This window comes from Rattus rattus, chromosome Y, assembly GCF_011064425.1.
Source record: "Rattus rattus isolate New Zealand chromosome Y, Rrattus_CSIRO_v1, whole genome shotgun sequence".
NCBI lineage: Eukaryota > Metazoa > Chordata > Mammalia > Rodentia > Muridae > Rattus > Rattus rattus.
In genome coordinates this window covers 2241460-2263524 of record NC_046173.1, presented here as the reverse complement: position 1 = coordinate 2263524, position 22065 = coordinate 2241460, and the positions used below count along the sequence as shown (strand labels likewise).

General features: G+C 35.5%; 1 protein-coding gene and 1 pseudogene across 1 annotated transcript in view; both read right to left on the bottom strand.

Annotated features, from left to right (window-relative positions):
- The window catches only part of LOC116889599 (probable ubiquitin carboxyl-terminal hydrolase FAF-X), a 129771-nt gene that overhangs the window by 1893 nt on the left and 105813 nt on the right, over positions 1-22065 (bottom strand). The window contains 13 exon segments of the mRNA XM_032890532.1: positions 1183-1278; positions 2076-2288; positions 2961-3117; positions 5164-5252; positions 5333-5553; positions 6769-6954; positions 8933-9062; positions 9719-9953; positions 15095-15218; positions 15602-15761; positions 15764-16357; positions 18262-18403; positions 19862-20035. Coding sequence (XP_032746423.1) covers positions 1183-1278; positions 2076-2288; positions 2961-3117; positions 5164-5252; positions 5333-5553; positions 6769-6954; positions 8933-9062; positions 9719-9953; positions 15095-15218; positions 15602-15761; positions 15764-16357; positions 18262-18403; positions 19862-20035 — 2521 coding nt within the window.
- On the bottom strand, positions 5751-5847 carry LOC116889633 (annotated as a pseudogene).

Genomic DNA, 22065 nt, shown 5'->3' with positions numbered 1-22065 from the left:
TAGGGATATAGACTGGTAGGGTACTCATGCTCTCTGTGCAATAAGTGGTCTAAAAAAGAACATACCACCTGGTATGGTGATGCACACCTTCAATCCCAGTGCTCAGGAAGCAGAGGCAGGCAGAAATCTATGAATTTGAGGCAAATTCCAGGCCAGCAAGGCTATAGAGTGAAACCAACCAAATTACAAAATCCTCAAGAGTACATGAAACAGGGAATGTGATATGGTGAATGAGATCTGGGAAGAACGGAGGTGGTCAGCAATGTTAAGTTTTCTTTCAGATTGTGTACGTGATTTGCAGGGCTCAAACTTAGGGCCAATGGGTTTGTATACAGCAAGTACCTTTACTTGCTAAATCCAATTAACTTTTATTAAAAAAAAAACCCAGCAGGATTGCACACTAAAACTAAAACTTACCTATTTGTCTAGACCAGCCAGTCAGCAAACCCTTTTGTTTCAACCATCCTAAGTGCTAGAATCCAATAGGCATGCAATTGCACCAAATATTTTTATATGGGTTTTAAGGACCTAAGTTAAAATTACTGTATATATAATCAGGTCTGTGGGAGTAGATGAGGAGAAGGTCAACTCTGTGATTGGTTCTATCCTGACATCTTTCCAGGAGTTCTAGGAATCAGTTCCCAAATTACAAATTTTAAAAACATTTTTACTTCTTCTGAATTTAGAGCTAGTAACTAATGCAGTTCTATTTCTGCTGTTTATCTTAGAATTATAAACATTAGGCTGGTAACAGATGTCATAGAATTTACATGTTTCATACATCTTAATTAAGGCAGAAGTAGCACAAGGTACCTGGTGTGGGTAGGTAGCTGATAAAGAAAATGGGGGTCAAAGCAACCATTTTTCAGGATGATTCCAGTACAAATGTGCTTTTTTTTGTTATCTGAACAAAGCTGAAGTCATACATATATATTTATAAAATGAAATAAAGTATAGAAGGTGACTAGGGGTTGTAGAGATGGCTAGTGGTTACCATCTGCTCTTCTTGAAGACTTGAGTTCAATTCTCTCAGCAACCACATGGTGGCTCACAGCCCTGTGTAATGGAATCTAGTACTACCCTCTTCTGGTGTGTCTGAAATCAGTGACAGTGTGTTACATATAAAAAAAAAATCTTAAAAAAAAAGTGAAGTGGGAGTAAGAAATGAAAAAACCTGTTTACCTGTTGATACTGAGATCTATGAGAATAAAGATAAAATGTTCTCTCTTGTGGTGCAGGTGACTCATGCTCATCTGGGGCATCTTGGTCATCAGTGTCCTAATTTAGAAGAAATTAAGAAAGTAGGTGTGGTAAATGCACCTATAATTTCAACAATGTCTAGAGTGAAGCAACAGAATTATAAGGTCATCATCCTCAACTACATAGTTTGAGGTCAGCCTGGGCTACATAAAACTCTGTTTCTCTCCTCTCCTACAAAAACAATCAATCAGAATCTTCCCCAAATTAAAAAACAACAAAAATACTTTAGTTATTAAAATAAATTTCAAAAATGAAATTAAGTTCCTTCATTTAAGGTTTTAAATAACCAATTAATGCACAAAACTTATCTCTTCAATACATTTTTATTTACTCTAACACTTTGAAGTAAAATACACAATTGAATCCTTGCAGATATTATGTTTGAGACAATTTCACATTGTATATTAATTATAGATTTTTATTTGAGAAAAGCTCTCACTATATAATTCTAGAGGCTTATAAAAAGGCAAACCCAAGCAAATCCAAATGCTGGGATTAAAATGACCTAGACTAGAGGAATGCTATACTAGGGAGCTGAGGCAGAAAGAGGGTGAGGGTTGGGGGAGCACCCTCATGGGTGCATGGGGTATGGGGGAGGGGATAGGAGGTTTAACTGGGAAGCAGGATAATATTTGAAATATAAATGAATAAAATAACCAATATCTTAAATTGTGCAAGTATACCTGGATAAATTATGTTATGTACATATCCTATTAATTCAAAACAGAAGCATAATTGAATATTTACATAACCATAAATACATGGTCATTGGCTTACAAGTTACTTTTCTGTCATTAATAGTTTTTATTTTTTACCTCTTCTGGACACAGATCACAAGCTTTTGCAAGTGTCATTCTTGCACTATGAGATCTCTCTAAAAAATAACCATTTGCTGTTTCATTGCTTTGTATTGGAGGAGACCAGTTGCTGTAAGTGTAGTGAGGATTGCCAGAATATGGCTTTCTTTCAAGTTCATCTCCAAGCCATTCCACAGCCCAGGTCCACTTTTTTTTAAGGTCTCCATTTCCCTTCAAGAGAAAGCAAAACTATGTATGTCAGAGGCAGAAGGAACACCCATTCAGAACCTGCCCCACATGTGGCCCATACATATACAGCCACCAGACTAGATAAGATGGATGAAGCAAAGAAGTACAGGCCAACAGGAAGTGGATGTAGATCTCTCCTGAGAGACACAGTCAGAATACAGCAAATACATAGGTGAATGCCAGCAGCAAACCACTGAACTGAGAATGGGACCCCCCTTGAAGGAATTAGAGAAAGGACTGGAAGAGCTTGAAGGGGCTCGAGACCCCATATGAACAACAATGACAAACAACCAGGAGCTTCCAGGGACTAAGCCACTACCTAAAGACTATAGATGGACTGACCCTGGACTCTGACCTCATAGGTAGCAATGAATATCCTAGTAAGAGCACCAGTGGAAGGAAGCCCTTGGTCCTGCTAAGACTGAACCCCCAGTGAATGTGATTGTTGGGGGGGGGGCGGTAATGGGGGGAGGATGGGGAGGGGAACACCCACAGAGAAGGGGAGGGGGAGGAGTTAGGGGAATTAAAAAAAAAAAAAAGAAGCAGGAGATTAAATGTTAATGTTTTTAACCTAAAATGGAAACTCAAAAATTTGTGGCTTATTTGAAAAATTTGAGGCCAGAATTCTATACAACTTTAAAAAATAACTTCTACCTGTAAGATCTGGTAGGCAACAGGACAGCTGTTAAAGAGAGTTACCATCCATTTTATACATTGATAGGCTCTTTTCTGATGATGATTTTTAAAGTGCTGGATTGTATCAAACAGTCCGTCTCGATCACTTGGTATTCCTTTAAGTGCATTATGAATTCTGAAAAGATGCCAAAGCAAAATTAAACTATAACACCTAGAAGGAACATACCTTATCTCCCTCCCTTTTAATCTCAGTATCAGACCAGACAAACCTTCAAATTCAGAGAGATATACTTGCCCTTGTCACTCAAATGCCCTATCACATCTGGCTGAAGCCAATACTTTAATGCTGTATAGCATTCATTCTAGTTAAGGTTCTGATTTCTTCCACATTATTAATTTAAATTTTAATGTAACATTAAAATGCATTTAGTTGAATCATTAGAATAGAATTACAGAGGATGATAACACTGTTATTCAAGTTAAACATGTCTCTTTTCTTCAAGACTGGTTAAATCATGTTTGCTTATTTTAAATGACTGTATTTCAGCAGGGAGGAGAGATGGCTTAGAGATTTAGAATACCCACACGGTGGCTATCTGTAACTCCAGCTCCAGGAAACTGAATACTCTCTTCTGGCTTTTGTGGGTATTTTGCATATGGGTATCAAAGACATAAATGTAGGGAAAATACTCATAACACATATAAAATAGAATTAAATGAATATAAGCAAGCAAGCAAACAACAATAAAACATTGCAGTTCAGAAGATGAACAAATGATTTTTCAGGAGAACCAGTGAATGAAAACATTTGGTGATAAAAAACAACTTTAAGGGCTGCTGAAATGGATCAGCAAGTAAGGTGCTTGCCATAAAGCAAGATGACCTAAGTTAAGTCCCCAAGACTTACTGGAAGAAGAGAATTGATTCTACACGGGCATCATAGTATATGTGCAATATACACAACTCAAACACACACATTTAATATATAGTTCTAAGAATATGTGTCGTGTAGAATATTTTCTCACTGGCAATAATATAGCCTGAACTACTAATTAAAAATTTATATTCTTTAATTGTTTTTCTTCTCAGTGGACTATAAACTTACCTCTATGTTACATAATACTTAAATTATATAAAAGTTTTCCTTTATGTCATGTATTTCACTAAATAGATGATTGCTCAACTCAAGAGTAAATTGTTTTGTGTGTCTGATATAGAAATTTCAGTCTTTACAGATTAGTTAACCAGACAAAACTAAGGTGGGAGACCTTATAGTGTATTTTGTCTATCACCATTACTTAAGTGTTTTAAGAGCATCTACATCAATACAAACTTTGGCCTGTCTTCCACAGACTAGAATATTACCTGTAAAAAAGCAAATATTTGGGGTTGGGGATTTAGCTTAGTGGTAGAGCGCTTTTTGCCTAGGAAGCGCAAGGCCCTGGTTCGTCCCCAGCTCCGAAAAAAAAAAAAAAAAAAAGCAAATATTTTATAAGTAATTGCTGACTATTGTGAATTGAATTTTCTACATTAAAATCTTGTGTTTCTGTATTAATTTGTGTTCATTATATATTACTATTTAATTTTGTTTACTATAATTATACCTTGACTTTTAGTTTTTTTTGGGTAAAGCAATAAGAGAGGATGTGACTAATTAACAGCAAATATCCGAAGTGACATCTAAATAATATTTTTTGAAATTCTTAAAAAAATCAGTAAAAATTAGATTCCTTCAAGGCAAATTAAAAGAAACAATACCACCTCAAACAAACAACTGAAAAATATTGAATATCACAGCTTTACAACTTTTGTGTAATATTAGCTGATTTGTTGATCCAGAGATTTTAAAATTAAAATCAGATAATCTGCTAAAGTATTAATTAGTTGATATTCATACTGAAATTTAAGTTTGAAATTTAATTTAGTTTATTAATTTAGTTTATTAATTAGTTATAATTTAGTTTATTAATTAGTTGATATTCATACTGAAATTTAAGACAATTTGAAAGTCTATCTAGTATTTATAATCTACATCCAAGATTGTATAATAGGATTTTTCTTATTTGAAGCTTAAACAAAATTAATAATTTAATAAGCTATTAAACAAAGTACCAAAAAAGTAACAGTATACTTAAGCAAATTGTGAAACTAATTATGCTATTAGTATAAAGACTCATATATGTATGTATATATATGTATATGTATATATATCTATGTATACCTGTGAGCTTGCCAGGAGTCCTCAAGCAGAATAATTTGCAAAAGTAGATCCAAGTATGGCTGAAGTTCATATGCATATGAATATGCAACCTAAAAAATTAGTGAAGGCATAGTTTAATTGTACTTAAAGGACCATGAAAAAAAATTAGGTTATTTTTATTTTGTTTTACCTGCCATAGCAGTTCGCTGAGAACAGAACATGAAAACTGGGGATTCTCCCAGCAGCAGAAGCGAAGTAATTTGACTGTTTCCTCTGAGTTACTGCAGTCTTCAATAATTTTTTTCACATAAGTGGTTCTCATAAATAAAATGTCAGCCACATTCTGCTGAATTGGCATTATAGGCTGTGATAAATTTGGGTCACCAAATGGATTTGGAAGAGGGGGATTACCTGCAAAATATGTCATTAATGAAAAGTCAATAAACTTTCACAGAAAATTACAATGCCAGATTTATTATTCTAAACAATGGAATTTGATCTTTAGATTTTCTAAATAAGCAAAATAGAAAATTCAGAATCAAGTGATACATCATAAAAAGGTAGTTTCTGAAAATTGGAAAAAATGAAGCTATCAATACTTTTTAATTTAAAAAATGGAATGCTTTAGTAATTTGTACATTATTCTTGTGTAGGGCCATGCTAATCTTGTTTGTATAGTTCCTATATTAGTATATTTGCTACCAAAGTGCCCCCTTAATTTCTTATTAAAAATCAAGATTAACATGAAGGCAAGACAGTCATACAAAGAAAATGAATATGTAAACATTTTTCTTTTTTTCTTATATAGACTTTTTACAAAAGTAACAACATTTCTTTACGGATACATGTGCTAGTGCTATGACATGCAGGTTAATGTGTTAGACAACAACTCCTTTCTCTCGTAGTACATTTGTTCCAAGGATTAAATTCAGGTTTGTAGTACATTTGTTCTAAGGATCAAATTCAGGTTTAGGCTTGGCGAGCAACAATCTTTACTAATAAACCAACTCAAAAGCCTCCTAAGCAATAGATTATTATGGATAAAGTGAGAGAATAGACTCCTGAGGATTTTCTTCAGACCTTTATACATATGTTATAGAGCATGAGTAAATTAAAAGTTATGCCTCAGAGATTAAATTATAAGTTAACAGTTTATGATAGGAATACTAGAGAACTGCTAATAAATGTAGTGATCTCTAGGTGAGAGAGATTAGACGGAACTGGAAGGAGGGTAGAAAAGGGGAAGGCACTGTATAAAACCAAAACAAGAATAAAAAATTCCTTCTAAATAATAATAAATCAAAAAATGTGTCAGGTAAAATATAATAAAAAGTACATAATCTTCACTCTTTTACTTTATAAGTCTTTAGTTTTACTTTTAAGAATAATGCACAGGGGGTTGGGGATTTAGCTCAGTGGTAGAGCGCTTGCCTAGGAAGCGCAAGGCCCTGGGTTCGGTACCCAGCTCCGAAGGAAAAAAAAAAAAAAGAACCAAAGAATAATGCACAGCTAGCATTATGGTTCGGCACCAGCTCCGAAGAGAAAAAAAAAAAAAAAAAGAACCAAGGAATAATGCACAGCTAGCATTATTTTAAAACTATTACACAGTAAAGCTTTCTACTTTACCATTTATAGAGGACTGCATTCTTGATGAGACACTGCAACATCGGATCAGCTGAGATACTACTGAATGTAGCTTGCCTAACTCGGCATATTGATATTTAATTGGAGGACCTGGGCCTTCATCCAAAGACACAAGCATAAAGGTTGTAGGTACATTCAGTTTTAGAAGCTGGGTCTTTTCTGCCAAACCTATAAAAAAGGGGGAGGAGAGACATTTGTGGGAAAAATTAGAATGGATTATACAATTTACAGCTCTTGTAAACATGAATATAATCTTAATACTTTAGAACATAACAATATACAAAGAATGTAAACAGAAATAAATATTGATATTTAATTAAGATTAAGTATCATAATAGTCTCATATAGTTTTTTAAAGAATTATCTATGAATTTCATGTGTATGAGTGTTTTGCCTGCTGTTCTTCTATGTAACCTACACATGTCTGATCCTCAAGGATGTTGTGAGTCTTCATGAATATGCTGGAAATTGAGCCCAGGTCTTTTGTACAACAAGTACTTAACCAGAGCCAACTCTCAGGCTTACCTACACTAAGTTAAAAAAAGATAACATTTTCTAGGACCCATATAAAAAAGAAAAGGTAAATTAAATGGCAAATAAAATTATTTTTATAACTACCAGGCTTTTTTCTTAACTCTAAAAATTCCCTGGGTAAAGAAAAGGTATGTTTTTACTCTTCTTTTTAATTTACTGATTTCTAAAGTCTGACTTCTGTCAGAATTTTGAAAATTTCAAATAAGCAAAAAGAATTAAATCATAAAATTTCAATAAAATTTTTATCCATATAATAACTTCCATTTTTATTAATGCTACTACTTCAAAATGATACTTCATTCTTTTTAAGGTTCAAAGTGAATTGTGAAAACAGAAATCTGGGTATATGTCCATGATATGTTCATATATTATTTAAGATAATTGTATAATTTCCAATATCATTTTCATAAAACTATGGCAAATACTTAAGATAAGTTTGCTTTATATTAATTTATAAAAACTATTTTTAGTTTGTGCACACATATGTTTTAGACACATACCTCAGTGTGTATGTGTACATGTGGAGAAAACTTTGAACAACTGGTTCCTTCAGGTTGCCAAGGTTTATATATAGTACCTTTACCCAAGCCTGCTAATATTAAGTAGTCAACACTTTTTAAAAAGACTTATTTTATATACATTTTTGTTTTCTTGTATGTATGTATGTATGTATGTATGTATGTATGTATATATATATATATATATATATATATACACATACACATAGCTCATGGATTATGAGGAGGTTAGAAGAGTGTACTGGATCTCCTAGAATTTGTGTTATGAATAATTGTGAGGCACTGTGTGAATCCTAGGAATTGTTTGCAAGAACAATAGCTGAACTGAGCCATTTCTCTGGCTTCTTGTCACATTTTAATGAATTAGGAAACCGAAGCACTGATGCACCAACAAATAAATCACAGATATTTATAAATAACTTTATAATAAATTTACTCTCTTTCAGCACCTTAGCACCTGAAACCCCCTTGCCAAAATCACCAAACCTGAAGCAACTTTGAAATTATGGCATATTCTATCTGTTTTGTATGTCTACTTACCTACTTATCTAGGTAGGAATCATTGATAGAATGTAATGGACAGGAATGTGATTGGAGAAAAAAGTATTCTAGTAGAAATGGAACTAATATATGAACAAAACAATGTAAATGGATTATTTACCTATATTATTGGTAATTTCAATTTAAGTTCTTTCAACAGCAGTGTTTTTTTAACTAATGCAAGCTCTTTGAGAAATATTTCCTAAATGTAACAAACACCAAACTTATTATTATCCATACCCTTTAGAAAACAGTAATTTCTTAACACAATTATATTTTGACTTAGACAGGATATAGCAGGACAATCATTATTTTTCAGAAGGCACCATGAATCAGATTTATGGGTTCTGATCTAAAAGACTTTCAGAGAAAAAAAATCATTAAGTACAATATGTGTTCTATTTTAGTATAAGATGAAATACATAAGAACAGTTACAAGGGTTTTAAGGATATAGCTCACAGTTTAAATTATTATTTCATCATTTGATTTAATGGTTTGCCCATTTTTTTTTACAATCATGAAACAATCACTAAAAGAACGAAGTATTCCTTACCTAAACTGGCATACATTATAAATAAATTGAAATACTGTTGTAAATGTCGCCCATGTTCAGAAACTTCCCTTCTCAAGAGACTTAATACTGCTTTTAGCAAATGATCGCTCAAACTCAAATTGTCATAGATCTGGAAAAAAAAAAATTATCAGCAACTGCATATAAAATCAGTCTACTTTTATCTTCATTAAAATACTTTTGTTCCTATTTCAGAAAAAAATTCAGGTTAGTTGGTTTTTCAAAAAGGAAATAAAGAATTTCATGGGAGACTTTATCCGTTGTTTTGTTCAAATTGTAATAAGAAAAATAAATGTGTTATGGTCCTTTGGAAACAAGGTTTTTGTAGTTCTATCTGTCCTGGAACTTGGTATATAGAATAGAGTGGCTTTGAACTAGCAGAGATTTGTCTATCTCTGATTTCTGAGTACTAGGTGTTTATAAAGCTGGGTCTGACTCGATATAAATTCTAGATCAGTCTGAGCTATGTAGTGTAATCTTGTCCTTACCAAACCACAAAGTACTTAACAGAAAGTTTGCTATTACAAAATTAAACATTAAACATAATTTAAAATTTAGTAGCTGAGTACAAATTTCCTCATCGAAGTCCCAATGATTATTTTCAATAGCACAAAAGAATTTTAAAACTTTATGTATTACAATATACATTTAGAATCATTTTCCCCTATGGTAAATATTTCAAAAACACTTAATTTTTATAATTTTAATCTGCAAGAAACAAAATTTTATTTCCAACTACTTAACTACTATAGAAAAGCTAACAATTACCTGACTATAAGGTCCTGGAGTTGCAAAAGGTGATGCAAAAGCTGAAGAAGATCCATCTTGCAAAGAAAAATGTGCAATAAAAACTATAAGCTTTGCAAATGTACCTCTGACTTCTGCACTTGGACATTCCAGAAGGTACTCAGAGAAACGGTTTGATACATTAAAAAGGACATTATGAGCAAACCAAAAACGCACATTCTTGCTGTGACGGAGGAGAATGCACAGCGCGTCATACCTAAAACAGAAACATCTATGAATATTGGGGCTTTAGAGCAGGGAAAGGTTACTATGAAAAAAGAAAAGCTCTCCTTTCTCTACACAATCAGTGGTTCCTGTTGGTATTCCTACAAATACCACAATGATTACTAAGGTACTATTACAAGTCTCATAGAATAACAAAATGGTTTAAGCCACAAAGAATGTATGTTAAGACTCTGTAAAAATCTACTTCTTTATCTGAAGATTTATTTTAATATCTTTTAATATGAATGATGTTAAAAGTTTAAATCTAGATATTATCTATTCTGTAATTTTTAAGTTAGTACTTAATTTTTAAGTTAAAACTGTACATTTGAGAATTTAAGACATGCCTTCTACTAAATGATATAGCTTAATTATTTTAATTATAATAATATTATAATCATTATAAAATTACAATAAAGATATGCCATAATCAGAAATAAAAACTAGCTACTGGTCTCCATTTGCTCCCAGAGTTGGTGTTTTCCTACAGCCTTTGGACACAAAACCTGCCCTGCAGAGAGATGGTCTGCGAGGAGCACTCTCCCTCCTAAGCCTACAACCTACGGGAGACACCTCACTATTTCCCCATTGACTGTCCAAGGAGAGAACTGCTGGGCGTGCACAGGACTCAGGAGACACACGGTGGCCTAGGACAGGACCCTTCTGATCTCTGTCTACACGCAGAGTAGGGGCTCTCCCAGAGCTCTCAGATACAAAACTGTGGACAGAGAGCTGGTCTGCCAGGAGCACTCTCACACCAAAGATCACAGGCTCACAGGCCCATGGGAGAGACAAGCTCCAGTCAGAGACAGCCAAGACCAACTAACATCAGAGATAACCAGATTTTGAGAGGTAAGCACAAGAACATAAGCAACAGAAACGAAGACTACTTGTCATCATCAGAGCTCAGTTCTCACTCCAAAGCAAATACTGGATTATCGCAACAGAACAGAAAAGCAAGTTTGAATTTAAAATCACATCTCTTGATGATGATAGTGGACTTTAAGAATGACATAAATAACTCCCTTAAAGAAATACAGAACACTGGTAAACAAGCAGGTGTCTTTAAAGAAGAAACACAAAATTCCTTAAAAGAATTACCAAACCAAATCCAAGAACACATCAAAACAATCATTCATCATGCTCAAAGAGGGTTCATCTCAGGGATGCAGGAATGGTTCAATATATGGAATTCATCAACATAATTCATTACGTAAGCAAACTCAAAGGACAAAGAACTACATGATCATCTCATTAGATGCTGAGAAACTACAGACATCCCTTCATGGTGAAAGTCTTAGAAAGATCATGAATTCAAGGCCCACACACATAGTAAAAGCAATATACACTAAGACATCAAACAAAATGGAGAGAAACTTGAAGCAATCCTACTAAAATCAGGGACTAGACAAGCCTGCTCCACTCCCTACTTATTCAATATACTACTTGAAATCCTAGCCAGAGCAATCAGACAGCAAAAAGGAGGTCAAAGGAATCCCCATCAAATACAAAACCAGGATCTGGAGAGATGGCTCAAGCGGTTAAGAGCACTGACTGCTATTCCAGAGGACCTGAGTTCAAATCCCAGCAACCACATGGTGACACACAACCATCTGTAATGAGACCTGTGTGTATGAGATCTGTAATGAGATCTTGTGTGTTTGAAGACAGCTACAGTGTACTCATATAGAATAAATAAATAAATCTTTACAAAAAAAATACAAATCCAATTCTTCAGAGGAACACACCTCCATTGGATTCAGACCTAAATACAGAATTCACCACCTAGGAATGCTGAATGGCTGAGAAACACCTAAAGAAATATTCAACATCTTTAGTCATAATGCAAATGAAAATCACAGAGATTCCACCTCAAACCAGTGAGAATGGCTAAGATCAAATATTCAGGTGACAGCAGATGCTGGAGAGGATGTGGAGGAAGAGGAACACTCCTCCATTGTTGGTGGGATTGCAGACTGGTACAACCATTCTGGAAATCAGTCTGGAGGTTCCTCAGAAAACTGGACATTGAACTACCTGAGGACCCAGCTATACCTCTCTTGGGCATATAACATATAACAAAAGTTGCCCTAACATATAACAAAGACACATGCTCCACTATGCTCATAGCAGTCTTATTTATAATAGCCAGAAGCTGGAAAGAACCCAGATGCCCTTCAACAGAGGAATGGATACAGAAAATGTGGTACATCTACACAATGGAATATTACTCAGCTATCAAAAACAATGACTTTATGAAATTCATAGACAAATGGATGGAACTGGAAAATATCCTGAGTGAGGTAACCCAATCACAGAAAAACACACATGGTATGCACTCATTGATAAGTGGCTATTAGCCCAAATACTCAAATTACTTTAGATGTACAGAACACATGAAACTCAAGAAGGATGACCAAAATGCGAATGCTTCACTCCTTCTTTAAAAGGGGAACAAGAATACCCTTGGGAGGGAATAGGGAAGCAAAGTTTAGAACAGAGGCAGAAGAAACACCCATTCAGAACCTGCCCCACATGTGGCCCATACATATATAGCCACCAAACTAGATAAGACGAAATGAAGCAAAGAAGTGCAGGCCGACAGGAACGGATGTAGATCTCTCCTGAGAGACACAGCCAGAATACAGCAAATACATAGGGTGAATGCCAGCAGCAAACCACTGAACTGAGAACGGTCCCCATTGAAGGAATCAGAGAAAGGACTGAAGAAGAGGAGCTTGAAGGGCCTGAGGCCCCATATGAACAACAATGCCAACCAACCATAGCTTCCAGGGACTAAGCCACTACCCAAAGACTATACATGGACTGACCCTGGGCTCTAACCTCATAGGTAGCAATGAATATCCTAGTAAGAGCACCAGTGGAAGGGGAAGCCCTGGGTCCTGCCAAGACTGAACCCCCAGTGAATGTGATTGTTGGGGGGGGGAGGGCGGTAATGGGGGGAGGATAGGGAGGAGAACACCCATAGAGAAGGGGACGGAGAGAGGTTAGAGGGATGCTGGCTCAGAAACTGAGGAAGGGAATAACAATTGAAACAAATACCCAAGCTAATAAAGATGTAAAAAAAGTCAAAGGGATATAAATTGGAAAGGAAGAAGTCAAAAAATATCATTATTTGCAGATGATATGATAGTGTACTTAAGGACCCCTAAAAGTTCCACCAGAGAGCTACTATAACTGATAAACAACTTCAGCAAAGTGATTGGGTATAAAAAAATTAACTCAAATAAAATCAGTAGCCTTCTTTACACAAAAGAGAAACAAGTTGAGAAAGAAATTAGGGAAATGACACCCTTCATAATAGTCCCAAACAATATAAAATACATCGGTGTGACTTTAACCAAGCAAATAAAAGATCTGTACAATAAGAACTTCAAACCTCTGAAGAAAGAAATTGAAGAAGACCTCAGAAGATGGAAATATTTCCCATGCTCATGGAATGGCAGGATTAATATAGTAAATATACCCAAGAAACAATCCAGAGAACAAATGAAGCTCAAGAAATAGGACGACCAAAATGCAGATGCTTCAGTCCTTCTTTAAAGGGGGAATAAGACTATTCATAGGAGGAAATATGGAGTTAAAGTTTCGACCAGAGAGTAAAGGAACATTCAGAGCCTGCTACACCTAGGGATCCAGCCCATATATATACAGCCACCAAATCTAGACAATATTGATGAAGCTAAGAAGTGCATGCTGACAGGAGCTGGATGTAACTGTCACCTGAAAGGTTCAGGTTGAGCATGACATGACAGAGGTGAATGCTAGCAGCAAACCATTGAACTGAGAATGGGCTCCCTGCTGGGAGTTAGAGAAAGGATTGAAGGAGCTGAAGCGGTTTGCAGGCCCATAAGAACAACAATGCCAACCAACCACAGCTCCCAGGGACTAAACTATTACCCAAAGACTATACATAGACTGACCCATGGCTCCAGCTGCGTATGTAGCAGAGGATGGTCTTGTTTTGCACTAATGAAGGAGAAGCCAAGGCTTGACCCCTCCAGTGTAAGAGAATGTCTGGGCTGGAAGGGGTGGTGGTTGGAGAAGGGAAATACCCTCATAGAAAAAAAGGGGTTGGAGATGGAATAAGGGGCTTATAGCTGGGAAACCCAGAAAGGGAGTAACATTTGAAATGTAAATAAAAAATATCCAGTAATATATGCAAAAAAATGAAAAGCAAATTATCATTCTAACTGAGGTAACCAAATCACAAAATAACACACCTGATGTGTACTTACTGATAAGTGGATATTAGCTCTAAACCTCTGATTAGCCAAGATATAATCCCCAGATTGCATTAAACTCAAAAAAGCACGACCGAAGTCTGGATGCTTCAGTTCTTTTTAGAAGGGGGAAGAAAAATACTCAGGAGGAAATATAAAGACAATGTTTGGAACAGAGCATGAGACTGCCCCACCTGGGATCCTACATTCCATTCCACATTAAACTGAGAACAGGGTCCCTAATGGAGGAGTTGGAGAAAGAATTGAAGGAGCTGAAGGGGGTTGCAATCCCATAAGAACAATAATAATCAACCAGAGTTCCCAGGGACTAAACCACCCTCTGAAGGTCAGACCCATAGCTCCAGCTGCATATGCAGCAGAGGATGGACTTGTTGTACACTAATGGGAGGAGAACCCCTTGATCTTGGCAAGGCTGGATCTTCTAGGTGTATAGGAATGTCACGTTGGGGAGGAGAGGAGGAGTGGGTGGTTGGGTGAAGAAAGACCCTCACAGGGGTAGGGGGAATGGGATAGGCATTTTATGGATGGGAAACCAGGTAAGGGGATAACATTTGAAATGTAAATAAATATATCCAATACTACTACTACAACTGCTGCTGCTACCACCACAACCACCACCCACTCCCACATACATAACAAACAAACCATCTTAATCCAGGATAACCAGAGATACATAGATATCCTGTTTCAAAAAACCAAAACAAACAAAAACCCAATCAAATCAAAACAATAAAAAAGAAACCAAACGAAACCAACCACCCACCACAACCACCACAACAAAACCTACCTAAAAACCGAAACCACAATATAATAAACATCCCAATTAACTCAGTACACACAATCACCAAAGTGAAATTCAAAGGGATACCAGTCATTGGCAGGTCCGCGGACAATTTTCTTAGTATGAAATCCAGTTGTAAAGAGGAATCTAGCAGCAAGCTGAATGCTGATCATTGTTATATCTTCTGCTTCTGGTGGTAAGTGATCTTGTCCTTTAAGTATAAAAGGTGCATAGAATCAGACACTATAGATATAGAAATATAGATATTTTCAACTTGTAGGTTACAAAATACTTGAACCACGACTATCCTTATCCCAACACAACAAACCAAGTTCAAAACTAAACTAAAAATGAAGGAAAGCTCTTACTTTTTCAATATTAAAGCTACCATTTAATGATATGTATTTTCTACAAATTTTGCTTTAAAATTGATGTAACTGAGATGCTCACAAGTCCAAATGGATTAAAGTGAGTATGTTTATGGGCTGGGATTGGAGAAAAGAAAACTGGAGAAGAAAAACTTTAAGTATAGTAGTAATATCTGGAAAGAAACTTTCAAATCAATCAAGAAGAACTGCTTTCAGATAAACTTACCTGGAGCAGGGTTTAAGTATACAGCATTACATGTAAGCAGTTTTTTAATAAACTGAAAATATTCTAAGCTAAATTGCATTTGATTATGCAGGAATTGCACATTCTGTTTCCATACACTTCTCTCAATATCTGGTGACATAATCTGATGAGGTTCTGGTAATTGTTAGCTCTTGACAAATATGTTATCATCATCTCATTATCTTCATCAGTTAGAGATTCCATCCTCGTTCATAAAAAAGAATATACATTCCAACATCTTTTCTGACGCCTGTATGATACGCTTCATCATATGTGATCAAAATCCTCCCCATATACTCCCCACCAAAAGCACATTGATTTTTCATTTTCATCATCATCCATTTTACATTCTGTTACGTCTCCATCATCAAATTTGAACCAGCGACCTCTATTATTGTCTTTACCATTTCTTTGAATGATATAAGAATAATAATGTCCACCATTTGCTTGGCCACTGTGTACAAGCACACCAACAAGTCTGTATTTTGTGCTTCCTGGTACCACATTTTCAGACTGTTCATTTTGCTTAATCAATTGAGTCTGTGGATGTACTCCGTCACCTTCCAGCTTTGTGGCACCTGCCACTGTATAAGGTTCCATATCTAATTCTCTTGGAAATTCAAAGTAATCATTGAATTTGATTGCACATTCTCTTTCCCAATCATAGTCAAAACGTTTCAGTTGGATAGCAAGAACAGAAGGTAGTTTTTTAATCAGTAGGCGCTTTACTGTATCAACCTGAAACAGACAATATAACAAAATAGATAAAAACCCTAGAAATCTTTAAATTATTTAAAATGACAATGAACGTAAACTCAAGGTCATTGAAAAATGAGTGAATTTTAAACAATATTTACAAACCTTCAAATATTTATTCTTTTCTTACACAATGTAAAAATTAGTAAAATATATTATTTATGGAATGATTCCATATTGTCACTGTTATCTAATCACCTCTTTAATGTGAATCAGGAGTTTAAGGTCATTTTTATTACCCAAGTCACTGTCAAGTAACTAATCAAGTACAATGCAGAAAACTTGCAGAGCAGAAGTTAAATGGGTCAAGGAATTTGACCCATTTATTTCCTGCGTAATTATCTTTAAAGATAGTTTATTATTACTATTATTATTATTATTATTATTATTATTATTATTATTAGGAGTAGTAGTCTAATATTCTATTTTACAATCCAAATGCCTAAAGGTAACTGAATCTAAGACATAACTGTTAGGAAGTAATCTGGTAGAATAAAACACATTTTACAAATTCCAATTTGATGAGTAAAATCTGGAGCATGAATAAATGTTTTGATTAGTAATTATTATTAGTGTAAGTATCTAATTATGTAGTCTAGCTGGTAAGGAACTCTCTGATGAAATCAAGGCTATCCTTTTATAGACTCTCTTGCTTTGGACACCCTAGTTCTGGGATTAATGTATGTGACTCTATCAACTATTACTTACTATATTATGTATTAGTGTGTGTATATATTTGTGCTTCTGTAGAGGGGGTGTGATCGAAGGTATTATACAGTTTTCCAAGGTTGGTGTGAAAGGGGTTTTTTCCTTTATTCTTTACCTTGTGTAATATAAATTCCTTACTGAATCCAGAACTCACCATTTTCCCATTTAGCTAGCAGCAGTTGGGATCAAACTTCTGTTTCTGCCTTCTACACACTAAGATCACAGGCAGGCCATTATGTTCACATGATTTTTATGTGGGTTCTAGAAATCTGAGTTTCACTATTTACACTGTATAGCAACAATTATCAATACGCCATTTTTACTGTTCTTTTTTGACACTGTAGGTGTAGGTGGTCATAATATTCTATGTAGATCAAGTTAGCCATGAATTCAGGCTCTGTCTATGCTGTGATTAAAGGCAGGGTATACTACAGCTGGCTCTATTATTTTACTGACATGTACTTTAAGTAAGGTAGAATGCTGACTTCTTTTTTGCTACAATTAAAAAAAATTAAAAAACAGAGCGGTACTAAGAAGTTATGCACACCTGCAGTCCTACTTCCTAGAAGCAGAAAGAGTCTGAGTCAAAAGTCACCATGAGCAATATAGTTTTAGAACAGCCCAAGTAATAAAGTTTATCCCCAAATTAGCTAACCAATAACCAACTTTGAAGGTCTGAATGAGAAATGTTTGTAACTGTTAGTGCTACTTTTAAGGTTTAGGAGGTGTGGTCTTGGGCAAGAAGTATATCAGTAAGGATACAGGCTTTGAGAGTTAAAAAAAAAAAAACAACCTTGCCTACTATTGCTGGTTTGTTCTTTTTGTTTTGTGCTTGCAATTTAAGATCTGAATTTATACCTTGCTGCTCCAACCTGCAGGCCTTATACTTCCCCATGACAGTGACAGGCTACTATCCATCTATAAGCCCAAATAAACCATATATACCAAGTAATATTAAAGGTAAGTTGCCTTGGCCATGAGGCTGTATCACAGCAACAGAAAAGTAACGAATATTACTGTTTTCTTAATCTTATTATTTAATAATTTTTATTAATGAATATTACCAGTTAGTCTCCAAACATCCAAATAGAGGCTGGTATTAAGCATAATTACAGGCAACTCCAAAGTTGGCCAGTCTCTATTACATACATATTAACTTTGAAAACCATGATACATACCTTTTTATCACATTTTTCACAGTGATATGCATTTGCACCCTCTAATAAATCTCCTTTAATATACTGTTCCAAGGAATCAAGAAGATTTTGGTGATTTCTAATGTCTACATTTAAAGTTGTAAAAGATTCTTCACATTCATACCTAAATATATTAGAAGACAAAGACTTATGTTAAGTTTTTAAATATTATCTTTTTGTCTTGGTCACTCTTCTGTTGCTGTGAGGAAACACCAAAATCAAGGCAGCTATTATAAAAGAGAGCATTTAATTGGTGCTTGCTTCAGAAGCTTAGTCTATGATTATGTCAGAGAAAATGGCATGCATGGCAATAGCACTCATGGCATTGGCGCAGTAGCTGAAAGCTACATCCTGGTCCTCAGGCCACATTTCTTTACAGATATTGAATTAAAATCCTTAGCTTTTTATAGGAAAACACACACACACACACACACACACACTCTCACACACACACTCTCACACATACTCTCTCTCTCTCTCTCTCTCTCTCTCACACACACACACACACACACACACACACACACGCACACGCACACACAAATAGCTAAGCCAATACTGACTAAAAGAGAACCGAATTATTCCTGGTTGCAAATTATACTCCAAAGTTATAGATATAAAAAAAAAACCTACATGGCTATTAAAGCATACATAGTGACTAGTGGAAGTGAAAACCTAGACATAAATCCACATGGCTTTTTATAAAGAAGTCAGAACTAACACTGTAGAACATAAAGACAGCATAATTAACAAATGATGATGTTCAAATAGGATGTCTGTATGCAGAAGAATAAAAATAGTTCCATACTTATCATCCGGCACAAAACTCATTTCTAAATGGATGAAATCCCTCAAATCAACAGCAGATACACTAAACTTCATAGAAGAAAAAATGGCAAATATTCAGGGCAGGAAATAGAGACAAATTATGGAGCAGCAACTAAGGGAAATGTCATTCAGAGTGAGCCTACCCGGGGATCCATCCCATATGCTGTCACCAAACTCAGACAATATTGCTGATGCCAAGAAGTGCATGCTGACAGGAACCTGGTATAGCTGTCTCCTGAGAGGCTCTGCCAGAGCTTGGCAGATACAGAGGCAGGTGCTCTCTGCCAACATTGAACTGAGAATTTGGTCCCTAATAGAGGAGTTAGATTAAAAGAGCTGAAGGGGTTTATACCCTATAGGAAGAACAACACTTCAACAAACCACACTCCTCAGAGCTTCTGGAAACTAAACCACCAACCAAAGAGTACACATGGAGGGACCCATGGTTCCAGTTGCTTATGTACCAAAGGATGTCCTTATTTGAGCATCAAATAGAGGAGAGGCCTTTGGCCCTGTGGAGGGTCAATGCCCCAGGGTAGAGGAAAACAATCAGGAAGATGGAAGGGAGTGGGTAGGTGGGTGGGAGAACATACTCATTGAGGAAGGAAGAGGGGGGAAGTATAAAGGGACTCCAAAAGGGAAATCGGGAAATGGGGTATCATTTGAAATGTAAGTAAAGAAAATATCCAGTTTAAAAAATTGGATTCTTGGGTGAATGTAGAGCAATACAACAAAAAACATTATTATTGGGACTTACCTATGTGGGCAGCCTTGGCAAATCTTTTGATCAGCAAAGGATCCTCCAAGGACTTTACTTAGCAGAGTTGGATGTCCTAAAGCTTTAAAAGCTTCATCTAAACTATCCACCAAAGAATTAAAAAACTCTAATGCATCATGTTGCTCACGGAGATTAACAGGTTCACCCCAAAGCCTAAGAAATAAACAGGAATATTAATACAAGAAAGTGCCAGATGTATTTTATCTCTGAAAAAAAATAACAACAATATAAGCTGAAAGAAATAACTCTAAATGGAATTACAGTGATATAATATGCCTTTACTTTATCTTATATTCCTGAGCCATAGGAGAGAAAGTTAAATTGAAGACAACCCATTGGGCACTGACATATCCCAATATTAACACAGTGGCCAGTGATAAATAAATAAATAAATAATGATGCATTTATTTGTGGTTATAGCAGAATGTAGTGAGGCATCATTTTAATCCCTTCATTTTAATGCCATTTTAACTCCTTCATTACTATTTTGGGTTTCCCACCTGGGCAGTGTTAGCATTGAGGGTTATATAATCTATAGTGATAAAAGAAAGAATATATATACTATACACAGGAGTAGTAATTTACAAGTGGACACTAATTTAAAATCAAAATGGTATTGCAGATATCAAACATACTTTGATCCTTCTGTTGTACCCAAGAAACACACCTCAACATAAGGGATAAATAACACTTCCAGGTGCAACTGAACCTAAAAGGAAGCTGGTATAGCCACTGTAATATCTGATAAAATAAGACCTCAAACCAAAAGATAAGAGATAAGAGATAAGGATTTTTACCAAAGTAAAAATCCATTAAGAGGACATTTCAATCCTTGGTATCTATGCCCCAAACACAAAGATACCCACAGTTGTAAAAGAAACACTATTACTGTTAAAATCACATATCAACACCACTCCCCTCCAACTGCCAATACCCTACTCTCACCAGTAGACATGTCACACAGACAAAAATTAAACAGAGAAATTCTGGAGCTGACATTGTAAGCCAAATATATGATCTAATATATAGTGTTGGAACATTTTGTCCAAACTCAAAAGAGTATACCTCTTCAGCTTCCCATAAAACTTCCCCCAAAATTGAGCACATATTCAGACACAAGTCTCAGTAGATGTATAAAATAACTTTTTGCGTCTAATCTGACCACCATGGACTAATGGTGGGCATCAACAACAAAAACAAAAAAACCTTATAAACTTAATGGAAACTGAACAACTCTTTATTGAATTAAAAAATGGGTCAAGACAGAAATAAAGAAATAAAGACTTTCTAGTATTGAATCAAAATTGAATACACAGCATAGCCAAAATGAGGGGATATAATGAAAGTGGTACTAAGATAGTTCATAGCAAGAAGTGCACACATAAACTGAAAAGATCTCATATTTGCAAATAAACAGCACACCTGAAAGGTCTAGAATAAAAACAAGCAATCACACCCAAAAGGAGTAGAGGGGAAAAATAATCAAACCTGGCCTGAAATCAATAAAATGAATCAATGAAACAAAAGAGTTGGTGGTACTTTGAGAATACTAACAAGACAGACAAATCTCTTATCCACTAGAAAACAGAGAGCATATCCTTGCCTATTGAGTTCTATATAAAAAAAATCACCCCAAATGGTAGTCAGTCAGGCTGTGAGATTCTCCCCAACCACCATTCACTCCTCCTTACCTCCTCTGTGAGGCTTTGGGGCCTGGTCACTGCTGGGCCTGTTCCTCCTAACTCTCCTGCTGGCCATCTGAACAAGGGGCTTGGCATACATACTATTATTATTATCTACATCTATGGGACTCTGGACTGTGTGTGCAATTGAATGTCTGATTCTTTTGCCTGCTCTTGGAACTCTTTTCCTTTTGTTCTGTTACTGTGTTCAACTTCCATACAATAGTTTTTGTTTCACCTTATTATATTTTTTTGTTATGTTTTATTTTTTTTAAAGATTTATTTATTTGTAAGTACATTGTAGCTGTCTTCAGACACACCAGAAGAGAGCATCCGATCTCATTATAGATGGTTATGAGCCACCATGTGGTTGCTGGGATTTAACTCAGTACCTCTAGAAGAGCAGTCAGTGCTCTTAACCACTGAGCCATCTCTCCAGCCCTATGTTTTGCTGTTATCTCATAGAAGCCTGTTCTTTTCTAATGACAGGCAAAAGTGATT